The following is a 24772-nucleotide window of genomic DNA, read 5'->3' as shown; positions in this document are numbered from 1 at the left end:
TTTGCGGAAGCACTTTATGTGTTTCGAGAGTGGGAGACGCCATACAAAAGTGTTGTAAATACAGGCAGTTTTGACTTTGAGGGTGCTCACATGATATTGCAGGGAAATCTCTCAGAAACAACCCTATTCTCCACCAACTATGCCTTGCAAAGCAAAAGAGCAATGGGATGCTCTTTTAATCAATATCACACCCTTCAGCAAATAAGGGCACCATAATATTCGAGGTCATATTATGAATTAATCAGCAAGGACTATCTGGAGAAATTGCTGGACTAAAAAATATGTGAAATAATGCAAGGACAGTATGCTAACAATGGGTTGTGTGAAATAAGTACTGCAATCTTTTGGTTTCTACATATCATTAAAATAGTTAGATGAAGATGAGAAACAGTTTCTACGGTAATAGGTCACTGCAAAATATAGAGAACTTCGATCTAATGTATCCTCTGAGAAGAACTTGTTTTTACATAGTTTTAAGCCTAAGGATTGATGAGGTGATAGGGCATCTCCTTCAAAGTGACTGATTAGTTCTTCCTGAGCACTGCAATCTGGTTAAGGGGACTGGTGAGGGCAAGAGGTGCTGTTTCTGGGGTCATAGGTGAGGATTTGTCTAGGCCCAGCCTACCCTTTGGTCTATTCCTGTTAACTTCTTCAGAGAGGCTGATGACATGCAAGTAGTCCAATCTAGAGACCCCACCAACGCTACCTGCTGTGAGAAGCATCACTCTACACAAAGACTGTTTCAGGAGCGTAGCTCAAGAAGGCGTTTGGAAAGAGAAACATCCCAAACCAGTTTTTAAGTTGAAAACAGTCGATCCACATCCTCTGTACTATGCTGCCAGGGTTGCATTTGCCATGCTCCAGAAGGAGAAGTTTCAGAATACCGATGAAAAAAAATAAAAATAAATAAAAAAATTGATATTTTGTTTGAAGAAAAGTGACTTGGTCCGCAAGCTACAGCAGTCACAGTAAATCGGTAAATGCAAGAGTGGCATTCGAAATGGCAACTTTGGGGCCGATTACGGGCTGCTAGGTTTCTTTTCCAACTGCCTAATTATGACGGTGGTCGGAAAGGAAACCGGCCAGTCATTCTAGCTGGCTTCCGACGGGCTTGGAGAGAGCCTGTCTGCCAGTCAGAAGCCGGCTAGTAATCTTAAGGGCAGGACAAGATCTCACCAAAACTGATAATGATCCAAAAATATTCCTTTAAAACCACAGAGATCTATTGGATGGAAAGGGTTATTTTCTTCATTGCCTTTCTTAACCAACAATTATTTAGATTTTTGTGGCCAAGTTTCGTTTCTCAAAATTCTACCAGCCCTTCCTTGAGCAGTGGATAATAATTTACTAGTTTTGGTCTGGAGTTTGAAATAGAATTTGAAATAATATGAATACATTTTTAAAAACATTATGTATGGAGATGGTAGATTACTGAACTGTTGTTGCTGTGGGGGAAGGTGAATAGCGTTAAATGTAGGAGCGAGATATTAGCATGTGGAAGTAGGCACAGGGGGCAGAGTAAAGTTACAGCAAAAAGTACCAAAAAATAGTTAACAGTGATCACTTTCCAATACATTCTTGGTATGTCAATTGCTCATAGTGAATGTGGTTTCAGAGGTAATTCCTATTAAACACAATAAATCTCCACTCCAGCAAATAGATCTAAAGAATTTAAAAAAGTTTTTTAAAGTAGTAATTACTTGCAACGCTAAACATTACAGATAAGCTCTAACCCCAGGGAAGGATATTTATTTCACTGCATTGTTGTTAATATCACTGGAACCCAATTGTCTTTAACTGAGGTTGTGTAGTGAAAGTTAAGCATTAACTGTAAAGATTATCTAACACAAATGGCTTAGTCAATATTAAGATGCATCTCTTATCACAATATAAGGAATTTCTGTTAACAAAGAGCATCGGAATGTGGGTTTGCTGGATTTTACCAGTGGTTTTTAAACTCTCAGGTATTGCAAGATTGGCTCCCCCGCTGGGTGGGACTGGCATCTGAGCAGCCATGGCATACCAGGACTGCGGTAACGATGTACCAGATTTACATACACTTATTTATATTGCAGGGTCATTGCACTACAAAAACGACATTCAGTTGACCAGTATCCTAAGGGGGAATATATCACCACAAATAAATACCTACTATATAAAGTATAAATGGGGATGTGCAGTGCGTAATATGTTATTTATTACCATTATCAAGTGTTGCAAGTTGTCAGGACCCTGAAGAGGTGAAGCTTCATATTGTGCGTGATGCCCCTCCCCTTCCTCAACAATGGTAATAAAGAGCATATTATATATGCTATGGATCTGCATATAAGGTGTAAGCCATACTGTCCTGGCATGTGTAATAGCTATAAATATGGTATTTAACTAGAACCTGGATCCAGGTGTTATGACTATTAGTAGAGTAATTTTACTCTGTCGAGTCATTTTAACACGCACTTTGGAAAACAGAAAACAAAGTATTTGTTTCATGGCAGGGATGCTCTACTATAGTAGGCACATGCATTTTGACCTCTGCGTTTATAAATGTACAGCTGTGTGTTCATCAGAGTACTGCACAGTCGCAATAGCAGCTGTGTAGCAGTCAGGTCTGAAATTCCATAAAAAGACAATTTTTGGGCTTGATATTAAAGTATGCCACTATTTAGCTTCATATGTGTGAATGTTTTGCGAACAGCAAAAGGGGCTGTGATTCGTCACTTTCAAAAAACACTCCACAGAATTACACAAAACTTGAAGTTAGAACTTTACCCAAAACAAGTGGTTATGCTTGGTTTGGTGTAAATATGTTAAGCAATTTGAGAAATTAGTATTCCAAAAAGATATAGGGTGGGATTTGAAGGGTTACATTATATTCATATGTGGAATTTTAGTTCATGGATAAATGAATACAATAATCAGATCTGACTGGAAGAGGGAGCTTTATCTCCAGTGGTCCATTTTGGATTAGCCATTCTGTTGGAAAACGAGGCATCTGTGAGGCCTGCACAAATAACATGACTACATTTGTCCTTCACTTGGAACCAAACACCCCATTGTGGCGCCTGACTCTCAGAGGGTAGCGTTGCAGAGCAGTCTGAGGCTTACTCAAGGGAGGTGGTGTGGGCTAGTAATCGCCATTTGCAGGTGCGCAAAAATAACACTCAATAATTGATTGTCCAGTCGGTACTTTGCTTTATAAAAGTAAGAGTACATTTATTAAACACACACACTACTCAATACTATACACCAATTTACAAATATACATAAGCTGACTGAATTACTTTGTGACTTTGTATAACATCTCCACCCCTCCCGCAGGGGTGGTGGAGTCTAGTACCACCACTGCCATGTATGCACATCATCTTGCCCCCAATGCAGTGAATTGGTCTTAACCTGGAGCGAGGGCCCTGCGCATTGGCACCATCCCAGTGGCGACCCCCTCCCATTACCTCAACAAGCATTAAACAGGCTACACCTGCCTTGGTGACACAGGACCATGACTGAGCATCTCCCACTGACCATACAGTATGCACCTCTACATCTTAAGGGCTAATAGTCTGAGGTCTACACCTAAGCGCAGCAGCAAGAATACAAGTTTACGCACACTTTAGAGTGACAGTACTCAGCACATTTGGATATCATTAAAATTGCAGTGCAATTACAGCCCCTAAATGCATCACAGATGATCACAGGATTAAGTTGTAAATACTGCCAGACACCCTAGCAAGAGTGTCTAGCCACTTAGCTTATGACATCACCTTACACCAATACTTCACATTGAACATCATTCCCTCTAAAAGAAATAACCATTAATAACTGCATTTCAGTGCAATTACACCTCTTCACCTCCAGGGGATGCCCTTCTGCAGACATCCCCAACTCAGCCATTCACTCAGTGATGCAATTATCATAACACCCTCAGCTGAAGAACAAAAGTTCCAGCCCAGAAGGTGTTAACTGCAAGTTGAGCCCTGGAGGGGTTGATTCCTTTGAATCCCCAAGACACTTGGGGTGAGACTTTGCTCTTTGTGCTGTGGGGAGACTGCGCTTCTCCAGCAGCTCCCCAGCACCTTTATACATGTAGGGTGGTGACCCCGTTCTCCTTCGGGCCACCACAAGCCAAGAAAACGCTGGGTTGCCCTTGCAGGCCGGTGCTGGCTTGCAAGGCATTATGGGCCTTTCCGCATAAATGATGAGCGGCTCTCCCGCTGCTTTGGAGAGAGCTGCGCCGTGGCCACCCACCAGCCGCGTCTTGGGCCTCGGTGGGGGTCCCGGTCCCACTTGGACCCCGAGGTGAGTGGATGCGGCTCGGGGAGCCTACCCTCTACCGCTCTGCCCGTTGTTGGGGGGCCCGGTCCCACCCGGGACCTTCGTGTGTCACCAGGGTTGGAGGGCAGCACAGGGAGCCCAGCACAGGGAGCCCAGCACAGGGAGCCCAGCACAGGGAGCCCACCCCTGGCTGCCCGCGCAGCTAGCACTGTTCTGTGCTGCCGCGGGAGCCGGCCGAGTACTTCTGGTCTGTCCGCTCCGGCGGACGGACGTGGTCTCAGCGGTCCAGTCGGGACCTCGGGGCAATTTTCACAGGGGCCAGGGTGGGCTCCTATCCCCCTGCTGGCATCTTCACGGGGAGCACGACGGCACTCCCCGGCTTTGCTTCTTCCTGGGGCAGCCCCCGGGACCTGACCCACCCCGGGGGCATCTCCGAGACCGGCAGCGGAGCTCCACGTGCTTCGTTGTCAGTCTTCATAGGGGTCAAAGGTTGCCTACCTTCCGGGGGATATATCTCAGCCTCGGGGGGTCCGATCTGCCCCATTTTCACGTCTTCTCGCTCCTGGTGGCGACCCCCAGCCACTGGGAGCACTCTCCTTTGTCCTCCGGGGCTTCAAGAGAGTGCATTCTGCAGGGAGCGGTCTTCCCTGGCTCCCTGCACCTCTCTTCTCCCTGGGAGGAGGCCCCTATTCTGCGCAACTGTCCTTGGCTCTTCCTCAGGCGCTTTTAGGGGCCTGGGGGCAGTCAGGGGTGTCCTCCTTCCAACTGCCCATTGCGCCAGGCTCCAGCACCTTTCGCCTCAGCACACCGCACCCCAGAGAGAGCTTCTCTTCCTGTGCAAGTACTTTTTAAAAGTTGAGTAGGGGGCTGGCAGGAAGTCTATGTGTGTCCTATCAAACGGCGACACATCACTTCCCTGCCCCTGCTCCCTCCTTGTCGAGCCCCTGGGTTTGTTCAAAATGGCGTCTTCCAGTGTCTCTGGCCACATGGCCTCTGAAACCCAACTCCTTCCCCCCTCACTGCCCTCACTGTGGTTAAGCTTGGTCCCTGGCACCCAGCGACAGCAGTTGATGGATTGGCGTGTAGCTCCACCTATCTTTTCTCTTTGGAGGTAAGTTCTTCGCTCTGGGAAGAAAAGTAATTAATCTAACATGCCAGGGCCAGACCCCAGCCAGGGACTCAGAGAAATATGACACTTCTGGTCGACCCAAAAGCAGTACAAATTGACTTTGGACTCTGCAGAATACTCATTTTCACATCCGCTACACTGGACATTAGTGTGTGTCTGGAATCTGTAGGCTTTGTGGAAGTCATTTTAGCCATGGGCCCCACATCCCCGTAGGGGAATAATTAAGTGAAAACACAATAAAACACACTGACTTTCCTTGGCATGTTCCTTCCCAGGGTATAAAGCCTATTCCATGGCACCACCCAATTCTGCATAAATCCTGCCACACCATTCACTCTGTAGCTGCTCCTGGACTGCGCACGCTAGGAATCTCCCCTGCGCAGCCCCTACACGTATGCACACGCATGTACACCCGTGTCTGCATGTAAGCGGCACGGTGTCCCATACTCCAGCTGCTGCGCAGCGGCCTAGTCAAGCCAGGGGTACACCAGTAAAATCTCCATGCAGTCTCCTTCATTATGAGTTCACTGTGGGCGAGGCCCAGATTATGAGGCTCCCCCACAGTAAAAGCTCAACAATTAGGTGCTCAAAAAGCAAAATATACGGGCGGCCCATAGTGTCAGAATCACCTTCTAACAGAGTCTGATTACTCTGTATAGCTGATCATGTCAGAACATATTTCTGATTCAGTTACCATTACAGGATGCATAGCAGTGTTACACATTGAACATAAAACTATAAAAGGCTACAAAAGGGGCACTGAAAGCACACTCTGACCTCCAGGACCAGAGGGAATTCTGACCACAGTTTGGAACACTTTCTCAGTTCGTCGACCTGTTTCATAAGGCGATGAACCAAGTCCCGAAATACTTCCATGAGCGCAAGTCTGAGAATTGTGGACCTGGCTTGGTACCCTTTGAGCCAATGAACGGGTACATGAATCCCATCACCTCCCTCCCACCCAGTCTCTGTACCACAGGGTCCATAGCGTTAAACCAGAATTCACAAATCAAAGACATTTAAAAAAAAAAAATTGTTTATTAAGTTTTTTAGCATACTACATCACATTACAAACATCTGCATTGTATACAAACTCAGTGCGACATGTTTAAGATACATAGAAGGAATATAGTTAACCATACGAAATATCAACAGCACCACAGTACATATTAAACACATTGTTCCTTATCAGCCACCCCGCAGAGGTCTTTCAGCCATCACCACTACAATATTTATGTTACCTGTAGCTCTCCCAACTTCATGGGGATATTCATAGCGTCCTATTTAATTTCAAAACATCAGGGTGTTCTGCAAGGTAAACCTCTACCAGGCTTCAAATATCCTTTGGTCTGGAAGATATCAGCAGATCTTCAGCATATATGTTCAATTGTTCTTTGCAATAAGCTATGTCCTTAAACCAGGAGGCAACAGTAGGCGCAGACTTCCCTCCTGCGATTGCATGACTTAATGGTTGCACACAGACCTAATAAACACATTTGCGAGATGCATGCCACCGTCTCCATAATCATCTTTGTGAGGAGTTGTGTGACACTAACCCAGTACCGTAACATAGGAGCACAGTCCTAGACCAGATGTCTAAAGTCTGCACCTTCCGACAAACCTCACACACTGCGAGTCCCCCCGTAGCCCATAGCTATGCAGCCTATCACACATGTAGTACATTTGATGCAAACATTTGAAATGTATAATCCTAAGATTACAATTCGCCGAGAGGCGGCTCATCTGTGCGCAGCAAACTGTCCAATCTTCCCATGATAATAGCTCCTCTAACTATATAGTCCATTTTTCGTACGCCTTCGAAGTGTCCATCTGGTTTTCAACCAATTAAGCCCTATACAGCTTTGTTATCAAGCCCAGTCTGTCTTGACTGGTTAATAGAGTCTGCAGTGCCTTCAAAACCTGCGGATCCTCAGGGTATTCAGAATATTCAGACCTTTCAGCTGCACATATTCTCACAAATATAAACCCAAGAATGACAGTATAAGCGGTTTTAGCTGTCAGATCTTCAAGAGTTACTAAGGTGCCACCTGGATAAAGATCCCAGCCGACCTCAAAATACCTAATGCCCTCTGTTGCAGAGTACCGGATATATCTGTGTGCGCATTCATTAGCAAGGCCGGTGCATACAAATGGTCCCTGCCCGCTCTACTGTGCAGTTCCCTCCATGCTCGAGTGGGGCATGTTACTGTGTTAATGTGGACTCTAGAGTTTAAAGGCTGAGTGATGTAGCTCAGCTGTAAGCGGGATTGGGTGGGCACTGTCCGCCTCCACCACTAAGTGCGGCAAAAGACTTGGCGAAAATTACCAATAATGCGCAAACGGCGCCTGTGCGCACAAGTAATACAGCCTCAAATCCGGTGTTTCAAAACCACCCCTCCTCTCACACGGTTGTAACACTCCTACTGCAGCGCGGCTGTTTCCAGCCCACGTCAGAGTCAATTTACATCACTGTAAGGCTTTGACAAACTGTTTATTCAGCACAATGGGAATGTTTACACATAAATACAAAAACATAGGCAGAATAGACATTTTTATCACCACGATATGATCCGCCGAAGAAAGCGGCAGGCGTATCCACCCAAATACCCGTTCCGTCAACGTCTCTAGTGCACGGCCATAGTTCATTTGAACCACATATTCTGGGTCCCTGTGTATCCATACACCAAGATATTTAATAGCATCCTGGGCCCATTGCAAAGGGAATTCCAACTCATGCGCCATAGTACCCTGCGTATGGAGCAGTATTACAGACTTACACCAATTGATATTCAATCTTTACATAATCCCTAAGCAAGAGTTCAAAGAGAACTTCTGGCTCTCGAAAGTACAACAGCATATCATCTGCATACAATGATATTGCTATTGGCCCCTGCCGAAACCCCAGTGATGCGTACTTATGTTGCTGTCTAATCTTACATGCTAGACGTTCTAGCAGGAGAGAGAATAACATTGGTGAAAGCGGGCACCCTTGCCTAGTTCCCCTTTTCAATCCGGATTGAATCAGACGCCCAGCCGTTAACCCTAACCCTTACCACCGGTTCATTGTAAAGCAATCTGATCCATTGCACAAATTCAGGATGAAGCTCCATTCTAGCAAACACCGTGAACATATTTACCCAGTTTATAGAGTAGAAGGCTTTAGCGGCGTCCAAGAATACCACCGCCACCTTCATCTCATGGTCCAGAAAGTGCAACACAGCAAACAACGCTCGGAGATTGTGCGTTGTGAAGCACTCCTGTACAAATCCAGTCTGATCTGGCAGCACCAGAGCTGGCACTAGAGGCTGGAGTTTCGTCTCAACATTTTTGGCTAATATTTTAACATCAATATTCATAAAGGACAGCGGGCGATACGATTCACACTTTTTTGGGTCTTCATCAGGCAATCAGAGCCTCTCGTAGAGTGGGAGGCAATACACCTCTATCGTAGGCCTCCGCATACTCATCGCCCAGTATCGTGGCCAGTTGATCCATGTAAGTTTTGTAAAACTCACTAGGCAGGCCGTCAGTACTCGTCCCTTGTCCCGTAGGTAATTTCTGTATAGCCTCTTTCACATCATCTACAGTCAGCGACTGAAGTAAGTACTACCTCTGACCCGAGACAGCCAGCCCAGCGCAACATCTTCTAGATAGCTAACGATCTTATCTGTTGCAGCGTGATCATCATGGTTTAGGAGGGATGTCACGTTTGGGGTGAAAAAAGGAGGTCAGGACACGTTAGCCACAAGACCTTGAAGCACAGTAATAATGCTACTCTGATAACAGAATCACTGATATATGCCATATTATGTATGAAGGATGTATGTATGCATTGTATTTGTGAAGTGTACACCTAGTGGGAGAGCGAGAGAGCTTTGAACACTTCACACTATTGTTCCAAGTAAAGATAAACAGTATACAATACCGTAAGAATACAGTGAACCTAGTGCAACATACTACATTACAGCGCAATATACATTGAGATTCCAAATATATGAACATATCACAATACATTTGAAATATCTTTACTTTTGCAGGTTCTGGATGGAGACAGTATGGCATCATATAAAAGACAGAATCAGTGGCATTTATACTCAATATACCCAGTAGCATGAATGCTCAAACTTTCCTTACCATTCTCACAGCTCCCCCTTTCCCACGATTCTTAACAAGTGTTAAGACACGAACTTTGTCACTTCCATATTGCTTGGAGTACCTCAGGGCAACCTGTAACACAAGCAAAACCAGCTGGACATTCATATTGGGTGGACAAAAATAATAAAACAATAATTGTCCTTGCAGTATCTGGGGGTGCTGGGATCTCAACTGATAACATACACTCACATAGGTACAGGAACTTTAACACACTGATCCATTAGAAATTCTGTAGGCAAACATCTATGGTAGAGGTATGCAGGACCCGCAAGCCCAACAATTATAGCAGGTGAGGAACTTGCATCTATTTATTCTATTTTCCTAGTCACTCCTGTTCCCATAGATGTTACTGAAAATTATCCAGTCTTGGTATGAAAACACATACCACAAGAATTCTATAAAGATTTATTTACATCAGCCATTCAGTTCTTCATAACAAAAGTTGGAATGAACAGTGAGGCATAAGGTTAACTATACTGGCATAATGGCAAATCGTATGCACACCTGGAAAAGCCAATTATATTGCATCTCGTAAAATGCAGTGAGTCACTCTCGGGTTGAGAAGTAAAAAATAAATTATCACCCACAAGATAAATTTCCTTCATATATTCTAGCTTATTTTTGAGGACCTTCAAATTTAAATTGAGGCTAAAACTGTAAAAAGTATTCCAGCAAACAAAATACCTTGAAATATCCTCTTTTATCCAAGCAAAAAATAATAAAAAATACTTAAAAAGTTAACTTTTAAATAGTCATTTGAGGCTTACAACTGACAAACATGAACAATGTTCTGTACCCCTCATGTGATTAGATCCATTTTATTTCCACTCGGTAACGATTATGTGCATACCAATTTGAATATAAAATAATGGTCTTAGAGCTGAAGTTAATACATTCAACAAAATTATACAAGCAATAGGATTATAAACCATTCTTAGGTAATCCCATGTTCATAGCTGGCAGGTGGCCCACTGGCATGTTTGAACCCATTCGACCAATTCAGGATTTTTAGCATACCTTGGGATCTGAGCTCACTCTTAAAACATTAAAAGCAAAACTACAATGTCAAGGGCACAACGCGATACTGGTTAAAAAGTCAGGACTGGCTGCGACACATTTAATAATGAGCCAACTGGAAGCTATGAACATCAGCACAATAGCAGTGCCACTCCATCAATGCACGGGAAGAGTGAGGAAAAGCATGAGGGAGCATGTAGAAATGATTAGGTTACAGGTTTTTAAGAGTTATTATGTATGAACTAATCTGGTGCTACTTTGAGGTTAAAAGGTTTCATACAGTACAATCTCATGGGCAGTAGTGGCCATCGCAAATACATTATTGAACAGTTAGAAGGGATTACGCAAATTGATCCAAGCTGTGCACATAGGTTGGTTTCATAGCAATTTCTGAATTGGACAATCTAGTGGGCCATTAATAGTTTCACAAACCATACCAAGACAAGAGTGAGATTCAATGAGCACTTGAAGGTAAAAACATGTGAATGAGGTAGAAACAGAGGTCATGAGAGCAACACAGTTTCAATGACATAGATACAACATTCTATAATAAATACAGAAATACTGTGTTTAGCACAATCTACCAAAGGTACATTGCATGCATTGGCAACCACGAATATCTTAAAATATTTAAAAAAAATTCTATTACATACTTTAAATAGAAAAGACAGAACACAACGCAGTTAATATCATACGTTGACGTCGGCCTATATGCATAACCAAACAGTACTCACTGTGACGAAATACTCTTCTTTTACATGGAATAAACATGCTGAACATTAACTATAGTAAAAACAAGATGTTTTGTGAACACTATAGGGAACAGTGGCTCTATATAAATTGATTTACGAAGATTTCGGGAAATACACTACCAGAACAAACAAAATTAAACAATGAAAACCTGTTCATAGCATTTTAATCCACTAAACTATCTAAACGGAGAGAGTTAGCTTACTCACAGCTTACACCTTCTTTGAGCCTTGGAATCTAATGAAAAGCTGCTCCTCTGTTATATATTCTTTTGTTCACGCTACATAATTGCCGAAAGTCCTTTCAGGATGCACAGGTGAGGAGGAATAAAAAATGCAAGAAGCAATACCTCCAGACCAGAGCATATCTTCCACACCACTTTGCGTGGATCGAAGGATCCAAGGAAGTATAGTGGAAAACACCTGTTACTCTTCCACTTTACTTGCCGACGTAGTTGCCACCAAGAAAGTAAAAGGTTTAAAAAGAGCATAAATAAGAAGGCTGAAAAGAAGCTTAAAAAAACACGAGAGGTACTAAAAGTCTAGAAATGAGAAATCTACTGGAACCTAATTGTGTCCCGTATTCATGTTCAGACCACACCGTTACTCTAAACAAATGACAGTGTCATGTCAGAGAAGTGAGACAGAGAAGATACAGAGTCTGAAAGACTAGAAAAAGTACCCATCAGCCCACTCAAAAGTGGAATCTCGTCATCTGGGTTGTTCAATGTTGGAAAAAGGTGTCCTGTAGGCTCCTCCTCAGGGAGAGTCTGAGGTTGCCTAATGATGGACCCTGGGATCAAGCATCCAACCAACAGAAGACAGTATGTGAGCGGAAGGGGCGAAAGTTGCAGTGCTCAAAAGAAGAACAGAAAAGGAAAATAATCCTCGTGATTTAAAAATACCTACTTTGATGACATAAAAAACTTTATTGGGTCTGACCATCAAAGTGGTATTATTAAAAGCAGTGCGCTGATAGCATGCAAGGAATTGCTATCTACCATGTGTGTTGATTGGTCGACATGTTTCAGCCTAGAGCGGCTTTCTTCAGGACCTATGATTTGCTACTGCAACACTTACTTATCGTGATATAAGACGTGATTTACAACCACTCTCCAATTGATTAAGAGGAAGATGGTGTATCTTCTCCCTTCTCCCCCTCGGCTCAGTTTTCAATCCGAGGCAACAACGGAGAGTGCGTGGCCTCCTTCCAACCTGAGCTGTTGCCAGGTGAGGTGAGGTTTTTTCTCCCTATAATCAGGGAGAAGATACACCATCTTCCTCTTAATCAATTGGAGAGTGGTTGTAAATCACGTCTTATATCACGATAAGTAAGTGTTGCAGTAGCAAATCATAGGTCCTGAAGAAAGCCGCTCTAGGCTGAAACATGTCGACCAATCAACACACATGGTAGATAGCAATTCCTTGCATGCTATCAGTGCACTGCTTTTAATAATACCACTTTGATGGTCAGACCCAATAAAGTTTTTTATGTCATCAAAGTAGGTATTTTTAAATCACGAGGATTATTTTCCTTTTCTGTTCTTCTTTTGAGCACTGCAACTTTCGCCCCTTCCGCTCACATACTGTCTTCTGTTGGTTGGATGCTTGATCCCAGGGTCCATCATTAGGCAACCTCAGACTCTCCCTGAGGAGGAGCCTACAGGACACCTTTTTCCAACATTGAACAACCCAGATGACGAGATTCCACTTTTGAGTGGGCTGATGGGTACTTTTTCTAGTCTTTCAGACTCTGTATCTTCTCTGTCTCACTTCTCTGACATGACACTGTCATTTGTTTAGATTAACGGTGTGGTCTGAACATGAATACGGGACACAATTAGGTTCCAGTAGATTTCTCATTTCTAGACTTTTAGTACCTCTCGTGTTTTTTGCTGTCAAGTTGGGGGACAAGGTACTTTTTCGGTCTATAAACAAATTCCCCTAGGACCCTCCACCACTCCGTTTGTCTTTTTGAAAAGAAGCTTAACCAGAAATGGTAATGACAAATTGAAATCCAAAATATATTGGAAAGGGAAAAAAGGCGCTAAAAGAAGGGAACTGCTTAGGGGCGCTAACAATTCTGGCAACATTAGGCAGCTAAAAGAAAGACTACTGTTTAGGGGTATGGAAAGTCAGATAGTGCCCTCAGAATGCCTTAACTGTACTTATTCTATGTCAATCTTTGGCCAATGATACTGACAACTGCAAGATGGTGATAAAATCCTTTAAAAAGCTGGTTGTTTTTTGTTCCAATGCAACAATACAAAAATCATTTTGTGCAGTCTATTGCGACTTGTTTAAAAACATCTCCATAGTAAGCATCAAAGACTAACTCAGACAATGATCCAGCTGACGTCTGTGATCCCCCTCAGTCTCAAAATGGTCTATTATAGTTGTCAGGGAACTGTCACTGAGGGGTGAGAGGTAGGGATTTTAAGTAATACAGATGTATTGATGCTCTGAACTTTCGGTATCGTTTAAGAAACTACCTCACATCTGACACAAATCTCAGATTGTGGGCTGTGACTGCGATGTTTAAAATAGCCAAGTGCGCTATTGGTCATCTCAGTGAACATTCTCTTCTCGTAGGAGAGCATGACCTCCCATGCTCACTGAAAGGAAGCATTACGTTTTGTCCTGGTCAAGAAGGCCTGAACTACTAAGCAATCTGAAGTCGAATGTGCAATGATGTATTGTGGAAGAGAAGGGGATGAGAGATGTTTCTTAGCAACCTTTGAATGCACCCTGTAGCGTAAAGTCTTAACTTGGCAAAACAGGTTCCAGGTGGGTCTACTTAAAAGGCTGTAATTGCTCTGCTGAATACCCAGAATAACCAGAATGCCAACAATGTATCTACCACAGACAGCTAAGGCGGTCTGCTCAAAGATCACAAAAATGATAAATCATTCGGCTCATTCTGGATGCTACTAGGGACAATCAGGGCTGCAATACTGCGCTATGCAACTCACCTCACGCACTCTAGAGGGTTGTATCTTCGAGTGAAAAAAAAGTTCAATAACTGCACAGACAGAAACTAAAACCCAAGTCCAAGTGACAATGATTCTTACCTTTGAAGTTTGATCTTTACTGCCATCATCAACTACAATCACCTCATATGTGAAAGAAGGACTCTGAGTCTGTTTGAAACAAAAAGCAAAGGTTTTATGGTCAGCTGGACAAAATATAAATAAATCAAAAACAGGTCGCTCACTGTAGCAACTTCAATATTTAGACTTAAGCCGTCTCTTTTAGTGTATACGCTTGTACTTTTCTTACTGTACAGGACAGCAGCATTTGCCATAGCAATAAAAAATTATTAGGGCAAAGTCAATGGGCAGCCTTTTTCCAATCCAGACTAACTCTAGCCCTCTGACTGACTTCCCCCTTCCTCAGTAGATTTTTAGGTCGAGCCTAGCAGCAGCGCGCACGCACTGCTCTCTCTGTGAGGCCTGCTGTATTAGGGTATGAACTTGAAGCCCCGCCTACTCTCCGCCCATATTTGACATTGGCTTGGGTCATTGTCCTTTGTAAATACTAGCTTCTGATTCGTATGTAGGCTTGTTAGTCCCTCCTTGGTACGTCTTGTCTCCATTTATTACTGGCCATAACGACTGGATCTTTTTTTTGGGCTCGTTATATGGTCTGCGCTATCTAGTGGTTGAGCACTATTTTCTTTGAAGCTCTTTACCTATTCCAACCACACAACGCTGCAGCCCTCTTTTACATCGTGGTTCAGTTTTTTGTTTGTGATTTGCAGTGCGGTCTGCTTTAGCCGCCGCGCTGCTTTATTTATTTAATTGACAGCGACGCAGCCCGCTTTTACATTGTTGTTACGTATTTCTTTTTTATAATTTGCATCGCGGTCCGCTTTCACTTAGGTGGCAGCGCTACTGATTAGTAGTTTTCTGTAAAAAAAAAGTCACATTTAAATGTGACTTTAATGGGCAAAGAAGTAAAGAGTTGGGTTGTAGTAATTGGTAGTGACATATTGAGCTAAACATGTTGATTGTAGCTAGGAAAATCTAATGAAAAATGACACCTGGTTTACAAATCACGTGAGCAATTGGGGGAGAGGATGTGGCTGAACGGCTTGAGGGGTCGAGTTTGAAGCCGGGGAATCAGGTTTGAGTCTTGCCGGAGGCTCACACATACTGTGATTCTGGGCAAATCACTTTAATCTTCCTGTGCCTAAAATAAATATGAATGTGTCCATTTATCATGCTAAGGGGCTCATGTGTTGCGCCCCGATACCCTGCCAGGCTTGAAAAGTGACCTTCCCTTCTTCAGTCCTACCTGCCTTTCCAATTTGTCTGTTACTTTAGTGAGAAAAGCCCCCCGATTTTCATGTAGGATACTGCTTTTAACGACTGGTAGGACTGGGAAGTACCAATCACAAGTCCTTCGGCCCTTTCTATCTATACTGGTAAAGGAGTTTTGTTCCTGGAGATATTGTGTCTCCTAAATAAGTCTGAGCCTACTCTGCAAGGTCCAGGCTACAATTCCGGTAAAATCGCTGAATGGATTAATCAACCTGCTGCAGAGATTCATGAGTTAATGCACGGTCTGCCATGCCAGACAAACAGAGGCTTAGTATCGGCCTCCATAAACCTACTGGCCACATTCCAGTGGAGGTACAAAAATTCAGGAAACAAATCTCAACACGGTCATGGCTTCTCAGCAGGGGATTCTGTCCCAGAGCTTCTCTGCCTTGAACAGGACAGACAGTAACACGTTAAGAAGAGCGCTTGATCGGCATGCGGATGCTGGATTATTGACTTTGCTGTTGCTCTGTTTGATAACATTTCTGTTACTTGGAATATACAAATGACGAGGATGGTTGATTGATGTATGATTCACCTTTGCGCCCTTCTACACTTTTCCGCTTGCTTTTTCTTTCCTTGCATCTCTCTGGAGATGTGACACACCAACACGAGGGGAAATAATAAATTATCAAAACTATGTAATCTTTGGATTACAGATTGGAATACAGTGGCAGCTGTTTCACTACACAGTACAAACAATTATTGATCGATCAATCAATCAATCATAACACTTGTATAGCGCACTACTCACCCGGGAGGGTCTCAAGGCGCTTGGGGGAAGGGGTTTGCTACTGCTCGAACAGCCAGGTCTTGAGTTGTCTCCTGAAGGCGAGATGGTCCTGGGTCAGCCGAAGGTGGATGGGGATGGAGTTCCATGTCTTGGCAGCCAGGTAGGAGAAGGATCTTCCTCCGGCGGTGGCTCTTCGGATGCGTGGTACGGCGGCGAGGGCGAGGCTGGTGGACCGTAGCTGGCGGGTGGGCGTGTAGAAGGTCAGGCGGTCGTTGAGGTACTTGGGGCCCAGGTCGTGGAGAGACTTGTGTGCGTGGGTGAGGAGCCGGAACGTGATCCTCTTGTTGACAGGGAGCCAGTGCAGGTCTTTCAGGTGGCTGGAGATTTGGCTGCGTCGGGGGATGTCCAGGATGAGTCGGGCAGAGGCGTTCTGGATGCGTTGGAGTTTTTTCTGTAGCTTGGCTGTGGTTCCGGCGTAGAGGGTGTTTCCATAGTCTAGTCGGCTGGTGACGAGTGCTTGGGTGACCGTCTTCCTGGTTTCGGTCGGGATCCATCGGAAGATCTTTCGGAGCATACGCAGGGTGTTGAAGCACGATGAGGAGACGGCGTTGACTTGTCTGGTCATCGAGAGGGAAGAGTCCAGGATGAAGCCCAGGTTGCGTGCGTGGTCGGTTGGCTTGGGTGCGGTGCCCAGGGCGGGGGGCCACCAGGAGTCGTCCCAGGCGGAGGGCGATGATCCCAGGATGAGGACTTCCGTCTTGTCTGAGTTCAGTTTCAGGCAGCTGATCTTCATCCACTCGGCGACGTCTTTCATCCCTTCGTGTAGGCAGGTTCTGGCGGTGTCGGGGTCTCCGGTGAGGATCAGCTGGGTGTCGTCGGCGTAAGAGATGATGTTGAGGTTGTGTTGGCGTGCGATGGCTGCAAGAGGTCTCATGTAGACGTTGAAGAGGGTGGGGCTGAGTGAAGATCCTTGCGAAACGCCGCAGATGACTTCGGTAGCCTCGGATCGAAACTGGGGGAGGCGGACTCTGTGTTCTTCCGGCGAGGAACGAGGTGATCCACTCCAGTGCCTTCTCTTGGATGCCGAGGTTGCTGAGGCGTTGAACTAGGGTGCGGTGGCAGACAGTGTCAAACGCTGCAGAGAGGTCCAGGAGGATGAGTGCGGCTGTTTCCCCATTGTCGAGCAGGGCTCGGATGTCGTCGGTGGCTGCGATGAGGGCGGTCTCGGTGCTGTGGTTGGCTCTGAAACCGGACTGCGAGGGGTCGAGGGATCCGTTCGTCTCGAGAAAGGCGGCAAGCTGTCTGTTGACGATCTTCTCGATGACTTTAGCAGGAAAAGGGAGGAGCGAGATGGGGCGGAAGTTTTTGAGGTCGGTGGAGTCCGCTGTTGGTTTCTTCAGTAGGGCGCTGAGCTCGGCGTGCTTCCAGCTCTCCTGGAAGGTGGCGGTGTTGAAGGAGGTGTTGATGATGTTCCCGAGTTGGGGTGCGATCGTGGAGTCGGCCTTGTTGAAGACGTTGTGTGGGCAGGGGTCGGTCGGTGATCCGGAGTGGATGGTGTTCATCGTGCGGGCTGTGTCCTCGGTGGTCACCGTGGTCCAGGTGCGGAGGGTGGTGGTGGGGGGCGTTGGTTCGACGGTGGGGTGCGTGGATGGTGCGCTGAAGCTGTTGTGGATGTCGGCGATCTTGCGGTGGAAGAACGTGGCGAGGGAGTCGCAGAGGCCTTGTGACGGAGTGATGTTGTTGTTGCCGGTGCTGGGGTTGGAGAACTCCTTGACGATGCTGAAGAGTTCCTTGCTGTCGTGGGCATTGTTGTCCAATCGTTCCTTCAGGGATTTCTTCTTGGTGGTGCGGATAAGCTGGCGGTGCTTGCGGGTGGCGTGTTTGAGGGCGTTCATGTTGTCGGTGGTCCGGTCGAGGAGCCAGGCTTTCGCGAGGGTGCGGCAGGTCTTCTTGGAGTCCTTGAGTTCGTCAGTGAACCAGGATGCCTTCTTGCTTCTGGGTCTGCTGCGGGGGTTCTTCAGTGGTGCGAGGTCGTCGGCGCAGGCGGTCAGCCACTGCGTGAAGTTCCGGGCTGCTTCGTTGGGGTCCGTTGCGCTGGCGGGTGGGTTCTGGCTGAGAGAGGTGGTGAGCTGGTTGGTGGTGATCTTGCTCCAGCTTCTGTGGGGAACCTGAAGCGGGTGGTGGTGGGTCGTGGTTCTTCTGAAGCTGAAGTGGACGCAGCTGTTGTCGGTCCAGTGGAGTCCGGTGGAGTGGCTGAAGGTGATGTGCTTGCTGGATGAGAAGACGGGATCAAGCGTGTGGCCGGCGTAGTGGGTGGGGGTGTTGACCAGTTGTTTGAGTCCGAGGTTGGCGAGGTTGTTCAGCAGGGCGGCGGTGTTGCGGTCCTTGTTGTTCTCCAGGTTGAAGTTGAGGTCTCCAAGGAGGATGTAGTCAGCGGAGGTGAGGGCGTGCGGGCTGATGAAGTCTGTGATGTCTTCGCTGAATTGTGTGCGTGGTCCCGGAGTCTGTAGACGAGGGTACCTCTGAGGGTCGTCTTTGGGTCGGTGTGAATCTGGAAGTGGAGATATTCGGCTGCGGCGAAGGTGTCGTTGGAGTCGGTCGTGATGCGGATGGTGTTCCTGTGGACGATGGCGATGCCTCCTCCGGTCTGGTTGATGCGGTCCCTCCTGATGATCTTGTACCCGTCTGGGATGGCGATGTCGGGGGCTGAGGAGACGTTCATCCAGGTTTCCGTGAGGAAGGCGACGTCTGGTGATGTTGCGTCGAGGAGGTTCCAGAGTTCCACGGCGTGTCTGTGGACGGAGCGGGTGTTGAGCAGGATGCACTTCAGGTGGTTGCTGCTGGTGCTTGGCTTGGCGGGTGCGGTGCAGGTGAATTTGCAGGCTTTGCAGGTGAAGGGTCCGTGGATGCGTCTCGGGGTGGCTCGGCAGCAGGCGGGGTTCCGGCCGGCATTGAGTGCGTTGAGGGAGGCGGCGTCGTAGGTCCGTCGGGTCGTCTTTCTTCGGTGGGGGCCAGGGGTCCTGGCGCTGGGCGCGGGCCAGGCGCAGACGGGCTTGCCTTTGGCGCGCAAAATCGGCACGCCCGCTGCGCGTGCGTGGGGGCGTCATAAGAAGGGAGCCGGGAGGGAGGGTCCGCTGGGTGGCGGGAGCGTGGGATCCAATCGGCTGTCGGGGGGACCATGGGATCCAATCGGCTGTCGGGGGCGGGGCCGCAGGGAGGCAGCGGCGGGAAAATCGAGTGCGGGCTGGTGGCGGCGGCAAAAACGAGTGTGGGCTGGCGGCGGCTCAGCGGCGGCTGGGGCGCCTGTAGGAGATGCGGCGTGGAGAGCGGCAAACCAGGAGGCAGGGGTAAGAGGAGCGTGGGGCGACCGGGCCTGTTAAAGGCGCAGTGGTCGCTCGATGAATTGCTTAAATTAATCTCAGTGATTGGGACTCATCCACGCTACTGTCCATCCCTCCATTTGTAGGTCAAGCCTAGCGGCAGCGCGTATGCCCTACTCGCTCTGTGAGGCATGCTGTTTTAGGGTAAGCAATGGAAGCCCCGCCCACTCTCTGCCCATATTGGTCATTGTTCTTCGTAAACGCTGGCTTCGGATTCGTACATAGGCCTGTTAGTCCCTCCTTGGTACCACCTTGTCTGCAAAACTGAGACTGTGCGTCTGACAGTTTCAAAAGATATAGCTAGGTTGCTCCCCACTGTTGGAAGATGCCCTGCACCTCACCACTTGTGATCTTCCAGACACCGCCTGCTCAATTTATCGGTTCTTGAATTGAGGGACCCTCGCATGTGGTTCCCAATCAATATCCAGACTTTCATACCACATCAAAAGGAGCAGATACACGACAGAGGAACCCACTTTGCCGTTTTTGTTCCAGTGCCACATGATGGTGGGGTTGTCTGTGAGAACCTGCAGCAGCTTCACCTTGGTGGATGGCAGGAAGACCTTCACAGCCACACCAATAGCCCGCGACATCATCAGATTAATATGGCGCTGGCCCTCCACTACAGACTAAAGCCCACTGATCTACACCTCCCCAAATGACCTCCCCATTCCAGCAGGGGCCCGCCCGCTACCACAGTGAGCTCTAGGTACAGAAGGGACAGGGGCCTAGTGCTGGACAAATTGCATTAGAGCACCCATTACTACAAATCTCAAGCAGTCTCTTTAGAGACCTGGACATCATACACTAGATTTCCTTGATGGTTGGCCCACTAGAAATTCCATTGCAGAGCCTGTGGGCCGCCAGGTATAGTTGACGTGGAGGACGCAGGAAGCCTCAGAACGGAGGTCACTGTGATCCAGGACTGAGACTGAAATATCAGGATCATAGCCCAAATGTTCTTGACTCGTTACTGTGGAGGGAAAGATCAGATCAGACCTCCACTGTGTGTATGACTGCCACCATGATTGAAAGCCTTAGTGAAGGAATCGAGTGGGACTTTGGCTCGTTGATAGTGCACTCAAAGATGTCAAAAGTTCTGCAGTCTTCCCGATGCATGTGGTAAGCACACCTTCGATACGTATTGTTGAGGTACAGGGAGACGGTTACTGCCGACCTACGAATTTGTGCAGCGACCACCTTCATCACTTGAAAACCCGAGGGACGCTGGTGAGGCTGAAGGAGAGCACAGCACACTGAAAATGCTCCACGTCTACCAGGTACCATAGATAATGCATGAACTGCAATAGCCACTAAATATCTGGAATTGTAGTTTCCAGACCTGAGTGGATAACAAATTTGGCTGCATCTAATCAACCATGGATTGTCTTGGCAAAAGAGGTCCTAAGGTCTTCCACTACTGTTGGCAAGATCTAGCTGGCCATGGGTTAAAGAGCATATGTTTAACAGCCAAGCATACACACATGTGCTAGGCTGTCAGAAGATGCATGCGTTTCCCAAAAGTTTCAATCCTATGGGAAGACTGGTAAGTAAAGAGTTTGGATTCACCCTACTGGTCAAGACCTGCAAAAACAAGAAAGATAAGACTGTTTGGGGAGGAAATCTTGGTCCCCAGGCTGGGACGTCTGGTCACCTGCCTGTTCACAGGCGGTCTGGAACAGGGCTTCGATCAGATAGCAATCAAAGTATCAGTGAGAGCATCATTAAAAGGAAGTAAGGCTACAGACGTTGCTAGTCCAGGCGACAAAATCTCTGCCTGAGCCTTTGCTTTGATTTGATTTCAACAGAGGTTAGCTGAAATTTTAGTGCCTCGTCTACCCTGCAAAGGAGGAATAGTCTTTTGTTGGGTGCCCAAAGTAGAGAGTTAAGTTCTGTCTGGGGTGAGGTATCAAGCCCAATGGAGTTCTGTTAAGAAAAGTAAAAGACCATCTGAATAATGGGAGAGGGAGAAGACATCCCCATCATCTACGTCTTGGTGTGACCCCTGCTCTAGCATAGGATCAGAGTCAGAACTAAAAAGATAATGGAGCCTCTGTTTGTAGGAGAAATGTGGCAGAGGCACTGTGTTAAGAGTCAGGTTGCACAATGAACGGTTGTGCTTTTATTTCACTGTATGACGTCTGTTAAGCTCGAACGAAACTCGGTTCAGGGTTTGAAATTGGGCACCAACATGGATGTCCGGGCCAGAGTAGAAATCTGTACCAGGGTCAGTAAGGGCATGGAAATGAGCCACAAGAGGACAGATGGCACTATTAATGGCATCGCAGTGGTAACCTGACTGGGGCCTACAGATTCATGGGTCATGAGGGAGTCGGAAACGCACTGAAATTTTGCAGCATGGCCTCCTTAAAGGCCTCGATCTGCTGTAGGGTCGATAATGGTCTGGGAAATTTGGGACAAGATAGGATCAAAAGAAGAATCAATTACATGCCCAGAAACACTGAATTAGAGCGACTGACATTATGATGACCATACGTCTTCTTTTTGGAGTCAGAGTGACGGCCTGGGGTCTAGACCCACATTGATTTCTTATGCTTGCACTTGGATTCACCAGAGTACTTTGAGACTTGAGTTGAATGCTTGCAGAACTGACCCTGGGAAAGTATTTGATGAGCAACGAAGGACACAACGTCCCCTCACAGCCTCATATTGCCTTCTGGGACATGAGTGAGCAATTATCACACTTACTTAGAGTTGTGTCTCGAGACCAGATACCTGAGACACACCTTGTGCGGATCTGTGACAAATATTTGTTTCCTGCAGTCGTGGTATGGCTTGAAACTTGTAATTTTGGATGGGCACACTGGTGTACAGCACACTGAGAAATCGTATAAGTCGGCACAAAACAAAAAAGAAAGAAAGCAGAGCTCCTGATCTACATAGGAAGGCACGCAGGAAAGGAAATTACCTCAAAGCACAGTAGTGCTGCTTATATGCTTATGTGCTGCTTATATGTCGCTCCACTTTTGTCACTTACGAGGCAGTGTGGAGTTAGCATGGAGTCGCAAGTAGCCACCTAGTGGTTCACATGTTATGTTAGGAGACCTCATATAGTGCATAGCTGCCCCAAGCCTGGTGCTTCCCAGTACTAGACCAGTAACAGAGGTACAACCACTACGAACAGCTGAAAGCAGAGGGAACGGGGGAAACCTAGCTGAAAAAGAGCCAGGTCTTGAGCAATTTCCTGAAGTGGAGACAGTTCTGGGTTTTCTAGAGTAAAAGGGGTAGTTTGTTCTACAGAGTAGAGGCCAGAGTTCGAAAGGAGCCTCTAGCTCTTGCCTTCTTGGCTTGAGTAACAATGACCGGAATAAGGTTGGCAGAGCGAAGCGGTCTGGAAGGTAGGTAATAAGAGATGAGGTTATTTAGGATGGGGCCCCCTGAGAGTGAAGAATCTTGTGGGCGATACACAGGGTCTTAAAGTGTATGCGCTTATCCACAGGGAGCCAATGCAGCTTATGGAGAAGCCTAGAGGTGGGGCAAAATGTTGGCAGTGAGAAGAGCAGCCTTGCTGCTGCATTTTGGGCAGGCTGAAGTCTTTTGGTGGCAACTTTTTTTGCTTCTAGATATAAGATATTGCAGTAATCGAGAATTGGTATGATGGTCAGCCTGATAGAAGGGTTGAAGTGGCCAATTGTGGGTTTGAGGCTTCTCAGAAGTCCAAAGCAGGTGCCAGTCAATGTTTTGGCTTGGGTCCGAGAGCAACAGTATCGTCCATCCATACTTCAAGGTTTTTTGTATCCCTCTCCTGGAAGAAGCTCAGGAGAAAACTTGTGAAGGGAGGGCTGGCGGTCCCAGACTTTCAAATCTATTTATTCATGGGCCTTCCTGCTAAAAAACTGTAGAATGTTGCTGGCTAACCCGGCGATCTCAGTCATTGGGAAATTGTTGGCTGTGTTGCTTAGAAAGGCTAACTATAACGAGCATGGCTTTCTGTATAAGTTTGCGGATCCGAAATTCTTCAAAAAGGTTAGGTTAAATGTCTTAAGAGACTTAGCAGAGTTCTGGTTCAAAATTAGAAGGGTACCAAAAATTCCATATTATAGTCATATGGCTCCGAATTGGGATACACCAGGGTCTCCTCTCTGGTTAAAGGATGCTCTGGCCAGACCATTAGGAGATGCTGGACCTCAGAGATGGAAAGATGTATTTCCGGATGGCAAGTTGATTTTGTGGGGGTTTTGTTAACAGGAATGGGGTCGGAGCTTCACCAGGCTGAAATATTTGCAGATACAGAGTTGGGCAACTGGAAAGGGAAATCTAATTGGTCTTCACAATCAATTTGAAGAGAAGCTTATTTTGGATGTCGTGTTTAAAAAAAGAAGTTGCGCTGTGGTATTGGCTGATACTTGAGATGGAAGGTGGTCCCTTTACGTTGCTTGAGACCCTGTGGGGAGATTGCTTGCCTGAGATTGCTACAGAAGACCAATGGCAAGTAACGATGTCTATGCTATATAAAATAGTCAAACCTGCAAATTTAAGGCAGAATAATTTTTTTACGATTCACAGGGCGTACTGGTCTCCTAGAAGACTTTCCAAATTCAACTCTGGTGGTGTGGTGGTGTGCCCTAAATGCAAGAGTCCCAATGAAGATGATCTGCACATGTTCGTGTTATGTCCAAAGATAAAAGAATTCTGAGGCCGTGAGTAGCTGTTTGTCAAAAGCCCTAGGCCTACAGATCAAGGTAAGCCCTGAAAATGTTAAAACGGGGAGAATGGATCTGCAAGGTAAGGGCATGGATGACAATGCCAAACTTTTGTTTTATGCTATATTGTTGGCTCGGAGAGAGATATGCAAATTATGGGTTTCTTCGGCACCTCCGACAGAACTGGACTGGCTAAGAACCACGAGATCTATTGCTAAGTTAGATATTTCAGATCAGACTAAAAAAAGATACAGATTTTGGACTCCATTTTTGCTATGTTTTGGGTGAGGGGGAAGGCTGCTGCTTGATTTTCTGCTAAAATATAAATCCTATGATTAAGCCTTCTCTTATCTCAGT

At 46.4% G+C, this 24772-nt stretch overlaps 1 protein-coding gene across 2 annotated transcripts in view; it reads right to left on the bottom strand.

The window, feature by feature from the left end:
• Positions 1-24772, bottom strand: part of ALG5 (ALG5 dolichyl-phosphate beta-glucosyltransferase) — a 227600-nt gene that overhangs the window by 125511 nt on the left and 77317 nt on the right. For both annotated transcript variants that reach the window (XM_078657186.1, XM_078657187.1), the window contains exons 4-5: positions 14388-14456; positions 9530-9622 (exon numbers count right to left, since the gene is read on the bottom strand). In XM_078657186.1, the coding sequence (XP_078513312.1) occupies positions 9530-9622; positions 14388-14456 (162 nt within the window). The remainder of the gene's footprint in view (positions 1-9529; positions 9623-14387; positions 14457-24772) is intronic.

Source organism: Lissotriton helveticus, chromosome 8 (genome assembly GCF_964261635.1).
Source record: "Lissotriton helveticus chromosome 8, aLisHel1.1, whole genome shotgun sequence".
NCBI classification, from domain to species: Eukaryota; Metazoa; Chordata; class Amphibia; order Caudata; family Salamandridae; genus Lissotriton; species Lissotriton helveticus.
The sequence above is the reverse complement of the archived record's forward strand: the minus strand, read 5'-3'. Positions and strand labels throughout refer to the sequence as shown.